The following is an 8,349-nucleotide window of genomic DNA, read 5'->3' on the forward strand; positions in this document are numbered from 1 at the left end:
CGTTGGTTGGCAAGGACCCCTAAGGGCCAGCCCTACCGTCCCCCTGTGCTCAGTGCAGTCTTGGGCGTGGGGAGGTTCTCTCAGGGCACAGGTGAGTCCGTCGGAAGCTGGGACGTGGGCCCACATCACAGAAGTCCACGTCAGGGAAGGGCAGGTCTGAGGCAGCCCGTGACACAGGGAAGGCCCAGCCCGGACCCCGAGAGCCCGCTCCACTCACCGCACAGATCAGGGTCAGCTGCTTGGCCACCAGGCGGGGAGGGAACTGCAGGATGGTGAGCGGCTCCTCCCTCATGGCACAGGGGCTGGTGGGCGCTGGCCCTGCCTCTGGCTCTGCCACGTCTGGTGCCATTCCGGTAGGTGGTACGGGCCCTGGGCCTGAGGGCTCAAGGGTCTCCAGCTCGGGGCATGAGACCACTCCTGGGATGTCCCAGGGGCTCATGGCACAGGGTCTGGTTGGGTCCAGGCCCGCCTCGGGCTCTGGCAGGCCCGGTGCTATTCCGACAGGTGTTCCCGGCCCCACGGCTGAGGGCTCATGGGGCTCCAGCTTGGGGCCTGGCACCGGGGCTGAGGCCACTGCTGGGACATCCTCCGGCTCTGCTGGGGCTGAAGCAGGTGACAGCGGCCGTAGCTCCAGCACAGGGGTCTCATCGAGCTCCGGGATGGACTCTAGGCTCGAAGACGGCCTTCTCTGTGTCTCTGGACCCAGCTGCATCTGCCGTAGTGCTGGAGCAGGACACAGAGGAAGGGTCACCCCGGGCCCGATTCCCCGTGCCTCACTGCCTTGAAGGGAACCCCAGTCCGGGAAGCCCACCCGAGATGGTCCCCTGGCTGCAGCCCCTCACCTTTGAGCACGGCCACCGTGGGCTCCAGGTCCTCCTTCTCGCCCAAGTAGTGGAGGACATAGCCCTGCAGGGTGCATGAAGGCTGGGTGCAGAGGAGGATGCTGGACGCACTCACGGGCTCCCAGGCAAGACGCCTAGCCAGTCCCTTACTGGGGCCGTGGGAAGGCCGGGGGGTGGCAGAGTGAGAAGCCTGGTCTTTCCAGCCGCTCTGCCCTCCCCTGCCTGCCCAGGCACCTGCCACCCCACTTCCTGACCCTGCGTGTCTGTCCTGGCACCCCATCCTCTCCCGTCCTCCCGAGTAGGAAGTCCCCAGTCGTCAGGCCGCCCGTGGGAATCCAAAGATGGGTGACCTGCTGGGCTCTGCTGGGGACCCCCTGCCCCAAGCCCCAAACGCCTCCTCCGCCCATTCTGTGCACACAGACAGTGCCCCCTCTGATCCCAGTGAAAACTCACATTTTCAGTTCCTCCTCGGGGCCCTCATCGTGCTCCCCATCATATGAGGAGGCCCTGAGGGCATCAGCTATGATGCTCCCTGGCCATGACCTGTGGATGACGCCTGAAGTGACTGCCGGACTCCCCCCGGGACGGGTTCCCAGTATTGTGTCTGCTTCCTTCATGCAGTTATGCTACGTGTGCCCAGAGGGCCTGCACCAAGTGGGTGCTGCACACCTATTGTTGCTGAAGGAAGTCCCCCAGAACCTGTCCAGGTACCCCTCTGCTGCCCCCAGAGGCCCCTCATGTGAACTCAGTGAGGACAAGGACCGGTCCCAGCCACAGGGAATCGCGAGCCTCTGCTCCCAAGGCTGCTTTCCGTGTGCTTTTCCAAACTGAGGCCACTGACGGGTGACGCCAAAGGCTTTTCATCAGGTACAGAGAAGTAATAGCCCCACAGTGGCCCAGCTTGGCCGGCAGTCCTTTCTGCAGCACCCAGTGCCGGGGGAGCCCCTCTGAGGCTCCTCCCGTGTTCCCCATGGGCACCCTAACAGGCTGATCACCAGCCACCTTACCTGTCAGAGGAACACACCACGGCTCAGACACATGTGGGCACACTCAAGACACACCGCGGGCTGTGGGCAGAGGCCCGACTGTGCCGAGGAGGGGGTGGGTGCTCACCAGGAGAGTCGCTGTCCTGTGGTCGGCTGCTCAGCTTCCTTGCGAGGGCGTCTTAGCTCAGGTGCGCTCCGGCTGGGGAGCAGAGCTGGTTCCACTCGTGCCGAGCGCTTTCTCCCCTTCCTCCTCACGCGTGTCCGGGGAGCCCTGTGCCTGGGGACCTCAGTCCCATGGACAGTTGGCTCATGTTCAGGCTGAGGGGGGCAGCAGGGAGATAGTCAGTGGGAAACCCAGGACCCACCAGGGTGAGGGAGGTTTGCAGCTCACCCGAGAGTCCCCAGCCCCCTGGGGTGCGAGCAAGGAGAGGCATGGGGTGCCCACGGGGATGAGGTTCCAGGCCCTCTGGAGTGGGCCTGTCGGACACTTTCGTGGGGCAGCCCTGGGAGGGCCCTGGCAGGTTGCCAGGTTTGGAACGGGGTCCTGGGTGTAGACAGCCTGCCCCGGGTCCAGGGAGATGGAGTAGGTGAATCCATCCACCAGCTCCTCCTCGCTCCCCGGGGTAGAGCTCTGCAAAGCCACCGCCTGGTTGCTTCGGAGGAGGCACCTGGGGCTGCGTGGACCTCCCCGCAGGGGGCAGTATGGGCCCCAAACCCTGCCCCCGAGTTCCGGCACACGGGGCCATCTGCCTAGATATCCAGTCCCTGAGGGAAGGAGAGGACACCCCCGGGCTCAGGACTAACGTGTGGGTGGAAGTACCTGGTCCCAACACTCACCTCCACGTCCTGAATGCTGAGAGCAGAGCTGTGACAATGACTGCCCCGCTAGGGGTCCACCACCTCACAACGTGCTGCCACCCAGGAACGGCCCCCCTCATCCCCAGCCTTCAGTCTCACCCATGTCCCACACCCACCGCACACACACAGGAAGGGCCGTGGGAAGCTCAGGCTGGGATGGGTCACACTGTGGCCTGGAACTGGAGGGGCCCGCTCTGGGCCGCCCTGTGTTACCTCGGGGCTCCTCGGGAGACACGGACAGAGGCGGTGGAGGAGGTCACTGAGCCAGCGCCCACAGCGAGCAGCAGGACTCTCCGTCTCGGCTTCCCTGACTCCCACGCCTTCAGAAGGCTCCGTACTACAAGACCGCATGTTGCTCTGTCGAGCGCCTCCGGTCAAGTGAGCAGGACTGGGGTCTGCGGCCAGAATCAGGGTGCCGTCCAGGTCACAATTCAGGTTCTACTGGGCGTGTCTTCAGTGACATCACTTCTTCAAGGGTCCATTTCCGGGGCCCCTCCCTGCATTCAGACACGCCCACATGCCCCTCTGGGCTGCTGACTGCCCACCCTCCTGGCCCTTGCCCAGCACGACTGCACAGATCTCCACCAGAGCCCTCCCCTCGCTCTTTGGCAGTGTCACCAGGGTCCCAGCTCTGAGGAGTCCAGCTGAGTTCAGGCCTCTTTTTCTCCCCAGTTCCCTGTCCCGCTGAGGCCACGGTATCTCCCAGGAGGTGCCCAACGTCCCGACCTGCACAGGCAGGGTCACGCCAGACATTCCTCCCTAGGGACATCCCGAGGGATATATGGATGAACGTCCAGCTCCTGGGGTCTGGTGTCACGTGTGTCTGATGCACAGACTCGGAGATGGCAGAATGCAAACCAGGCTTGGCACGGGGCGTGGAACACCACGCAAGTCAGGCTTGGGTTCAGGCCTTGTGATCTTGGGCAGGTCAGTCCCCCGGTAGGCCGTTTTCAGGTGTGCACCTCTAAGGTGCAGCAATGAAAGGGGTTCCAGGTGTTGCCATCTACTGGCATCCACCTTCCAAAGGTCCAGGCTGCTCTCAGACTAGGTGCTTTTCAGACCAATCAGTAAATGGGTCAGAGTAGCACACTGGAAATGAGGTCTGTGCTGCCTCTGAAATGCAAGGTGGTCTACCAGGCTGCTGTGCCCTTTGTGTGTGGGGGGTGGAGGAGGGTCCAGGTACAGCACTTCATTCATCACCTTAGGAGAGGTAGGCATGCCCACACAATAGACTTGTAGAAACTTCTCGAAGATGAAAGGCCCCTGAATTTGTGTTGCATTTATTTCCCACCTTCTGACCCGTGACTGCTCTATCAGGGTGCTTAGACAAGTTGTACTTCCTGATCCCTGGGTCCAGTGGGCGTAGTGCCATCAATGGGATTGGCCAGTGTGACGGCTTCTGGAAGGAAAAGGACAGGAAGGTTCCTTCGAACTAAGGGACAACCTAAGTCTGGAGATTGGACATACCTCTGAGATAGTTTTCTCTCCTTGCCGGCTGAAAGATAACTGCCCTGCTGGTCTTTACTCACAGGAGGAGAACAAAGAGCATTTTCCTGACCAATACTTACACACTGGGTGCTTGGGGACCAAGTGACGAAGCCCCATGTGCAGCAGTGACTGCAATCTGAGACACTCCGATCACGGTGACCATCGTGCACTGTCATCTCCAAGATTCATCCTTTTTCTGAGTAGGCCAAGTGAGTGACTTCAATAAGGGTCTGTGGAAATCACCACCCGACATCTTCCAAGGCCTTGGTGGTCACTCCAGTCTGTAAGCTCTCCTGGAAGGCAGTACTGCTTTCAATGTATACTTTACAGGGAGTTCTAGAGGCTTGTGCTTGACCCGCCACACAGCAGGCACTCCTGGCCGGCACAGTCCCCTGTGGCTAGCAAGGAGGAAGCCGGGAGCTCTGCGTCCCTGACAGCTCGGCCCTGTGGCCTCTGACACTGAGGGAGCGGCCCTGCGGGCACTTGGTCGGGGGGTGGGGGGAGCTGCTCCTGATGCCAAGACCCGGTCCTCGTCCCTGAGGTCAAATCACAAAACACAGTGACAAGGTTTTGAGGAAAGGAAAGAATAGTTTATTGACTTGCTAGCAAATGAGGGAGTGGCAGGCTCCTGCCTTAGAGAACCGCCGTCCTCCTGACACGCAAGGGGTCAGGGCTTTTCCAGGGGAAATGGTAGGAGAGAGGCTGGGGTGCAGACACATGAAGTAGCTGCTTGCAAGGGTCCAAAGCAGACATTCCTGCGCCACTTCCCTAGCGTTTTGTTTTTCTTTTCTGCTCCTCCTCAGCCCCTGGGACAGAATGCTCTTTGAGTCCCTTTTTTAGTGGGCTTTACTGGCCTTAATTCCCTCTCATCCCGCTCATAGCTGATTTTCTGCCTAACACTCCAAAGACTGACCAGCCTCTCTGTGAACATCCCATAGACGTGCTAACAGGCCCTTCAGGTCTACAACGTGTGACACCCAGGCAAGAAGCCTGGCTATAATTTCCATTTTCTCCACACGATCCTGCTCCTTCCAACAAAAAGGTGGAGGTCCTGGTTCAGCCCTTGGTAAACAGCTACTTGACCGGTGGTGGCAGGAAGAATTTCTCCTCTCCCTGAGGTTCCCTTAGCTGGAGTAAGAAACAGATTGACAGGAAACAGATGAACAGGAGGAAAAGTAACAAAATTTAGTCAAGTACATCCAGGGAAGCCATAGACATCTGTTCCACAGACAGGGTGTGGGTAAAATTGCAATATTTGCCGACTCTCTTGGGCTGGCTTTAGTGCGTGTCCGCATCCACAGGGGTTCCCAAGGGGTGGAGAGATGTATTCCGTCTCCATGGGCGAGCGACGGCTTCCCTGGACCGGAGAGCTTGGTGGGAGTATTGGCTCTCTTCCACTGCAGCAGGAGAGAGAGGGAGGGAGACGCAGGGCGACTGCTTGTAGGCAATAAACGGCTTTTGAACACTATTTCTCCCTTTGCCTGATTTGGCTTGCAAATGTGTTTTGCCCTGGGATCTCCCCTCCCTGGGGTTACGTGGGGAGAATGAGGTCTGTGTGTCATCCTGAACCAAGGAGAAGGGGTGAGGGTCTGCGACTTCAAGGGGAAAGGGAAGTAATTCACAGGAATATAAAACAGGACAGGTCTGATAAAATACTTGATGGGACACAGAAACAATGAGGGGGCAGAACGGGGAATTTTAAAAGACTAAAATGATACCGGGGTTCTTGTTCCCAGAGTCAAAGACTGAACTTGGCAAACACTGATCAAGGTAGGAAAGAAAGCCAGGGAGGCTTTTATTTAGAGAGAAAGTCGGAGAAAAGAGCTCCTGGGGCCAGTGGGCGTTGGGGGGGGGGGACAAGAGAGTCCGCGGTCACCTGCCCCTCCTGCCCGCTGACCGCGGGTGCCCCCCCCCGCCCAGCGCCTTCCCCGCCCCACCGTGACCACCTGCGGCTGCCGGGCCTCGTCCCCCACCCCCACACGCGTCCGGGACTGGGGGTGGCGGTGGGCACACCCGCCTTCAGCCTGGCAACCCCGCCCAGAGGCAGGGCCAACCCGCGGGCAGGCCGGCGGGTTCCCCAGCCCGCAGGCAGGCAGGCCTTGGGCTCCCTCCGGGCTCCCTCCGCAGCGCGGGAGCCCCTAAGCCCTGCGCTCCTATCGCCTCCACTCGCGCCCACCCGCCGGCCCGCGCCGGCCTTAGCCCCCCCCCCCCCCGGCCCGTGCTGCGCTCCCGGAGGCAGGGCTTTTCCCCTCCTGGCCACGGTAGGGAGGTAGGGCAGGCCCGGCCCCACAGGAGGGGACCACCGTCCCTGGGTCCCTGGGCGCGCCCGCCGCCCGAGGGTGGTGTCCGTGGCCTCGAGCCCCGCCCCCCACCCCGGGCACGGACCGGGCCGCCCGCCGCCGGCCACGTGCCGCCCTGGGCACCCTGCTGCCGCGCGTCCCGCGCTGCTCTCCCGCAACAGCAGGTGCGCTGTGCAAGTGCCGGGGCGCCCGCGCCGAAGACACGCAGAGGCAGCGGGACCGGGCCGCGCGCTCACACCCATCTCCAAACATCATGAGGAAAGTATAAACTCGCCAGGAGGATATATTACAGCACCTCCTAAAAGCATCCCAAAATGCTAACAGAAAGAAAAGAAAAACTAATGTAACTCAAGGGAAAGCACAGACAAGTCCATCAATCTACTTGGATATGTCAACACTTTTTTTCTCAGTAACCGATAGGACAAGTAGATAAAAAACTCAGCAAAGATGCAGAAAAACTGAATGGTATCCACCAACTAGATCTAGTCAACACTAATAGAACATCCCACTCCACAACAACAGAATTTTCAGGAGCATATAACATATTGATCACATAGATCACAAAACTGAACTAAATTTCAAAGAATTGAAATCATACAAAATATATTTGTTCTCTGACCGTAGTGCATTAAGTTACAAATCCGTAATACAAAGATATGTAGAAAATCCCCAGTCCCTTGAAAATTAAATAACTTAATAACAGGTGAGTTATTTACAATAGCCAAGAAATGGAAGCAACCTAAGTGTCCCTCAGTAGATGAATGGATAAAGAAGATGTGGTGCATATACACAATGGAATATTATTCAGCCATAGGAAGAAAACGACTCCTACCATTTGCAACACCATGGACGGAGCTAGAGGGTATTACGCTCAGTGAAACAAGCCAGGCGGAGAAAGACAAGCACCAAATGATTTCACTCGTGTGGAGCATAAGAACAAAGCAAACACTGAAGGAACGAAACAGCCGCAGACGCACAGAACCCAAGAGCGGACTGACAGTTACCAGCGGGAAAGGGACTCGGGAGGGAGCGACCAGGGGAAAGAGGGGCAGCAGGGGCAGCGCACAGAAGGCAGGGGGGGCGCGGGGAGGGCGGTACAACACGGACGCGACAAGTAGTGACTCTACAGCGTCTCACTACGCGGATCGTCAGTGACTGTAATGGGGTGGGGGGGGGACTTAATGGGGGGAATCTAGTAACCACATTGTTGCTCATGTGATTGTGTATTAAGGACACCTAAATTAATTAATTGATTAATTTTTTAAAAAACTAACGCGTGGGTCATCTCATGAAAAATCAGAAAGTCTATCGAAGAAAATGACAGCCGGCGCGGGACTGCCCTGGCGGCCAATGAGCGCGCAGGTCTCGAGAAGGCCCGCCTCCGACTGACGGCACTCGCGGCCAATAAGCCAGGCGGCGCCGCGGAGCCGGCAGCCATTGGGCGAGCGCGCGGAACCAGTGAGCCCGGCGGCTGCTGAGTAGCTGCAGGCGCCGCCGCCGCCGCATTCAAGAGTCGGTAGCCTCGCGGGCGCCGTAGGCCCAGGCAGCTCCCGCGGCTCCGTCCATGCTCCGGGCCGCCGCCCCGTCCGCGCAGCGGGCCCCGCGGAGACCGCGTGAGGGTGGACCCGCGCTGTGCTCGGCGGCGCCTTCCTCCCGGCGGACCTGCGGCCGAGCGTCCCGGGCGGGCCGCGCTTCAGGGGTGAAGGCGACAGCGACGGCTCTGCGGGCCGGAAGGTAGGTGTCCGCGTGGACCTGTGCCTCCGCCTGCGGGCGCGGGGGCGCCGCTGAGGGGGCGGCCGCGCGAGGGCTCGGCGGGCTGCGCGGGTGGTGGGTCCTCGCTGGGCCCGGCCGGGGGCCGCGCAGGCGGGAGGCCGG

General features: G+C 60.0%; 1 protein-coding gene across 1 annotated transcript; it reads right to left on the reverse strand.

The window, feature by feature from the left end:
* Positions 1–49: 49 nt before the first annotated feature.
* Positions 50–2,161, reverse strand: LOC140845437 (uncharacterized). The gene is made up of 4 exons (XM_073219515.1): positions 1,956–2,161; positions 1,296–1,385; positions 843–991; positions 50–723 (listed from the first exon to the last, which is right to left on the reverse strand). Exon 4 carries the CDS (start codon positions 710–712, stop codon positions 50–52), a length of 663 nt encoding a protein of 220 aa, XP_073075616.1. The 5' UTR covers positions 713–723; positions 843–991; positions 1,296–1,385; positions 1,956–2,161.
* Between the last annotated feature and the right edge of the window lie 6,188 nt (positions 2,162–8,349).

This window comes from Manis javanica, chromosome 13, assembly GCF_040802235.1.
Source record: "Manis javanica isolate MJ-LG chromosome 13, MJ_LKY, whole genome shotgun sequence".
In the NCBI taxonomy this organism is placed as follows: Eukaryota; Metazoa; Chordata; class Mammalia; order Pholidota; family Manidae; genus Manis; species Manis javanica.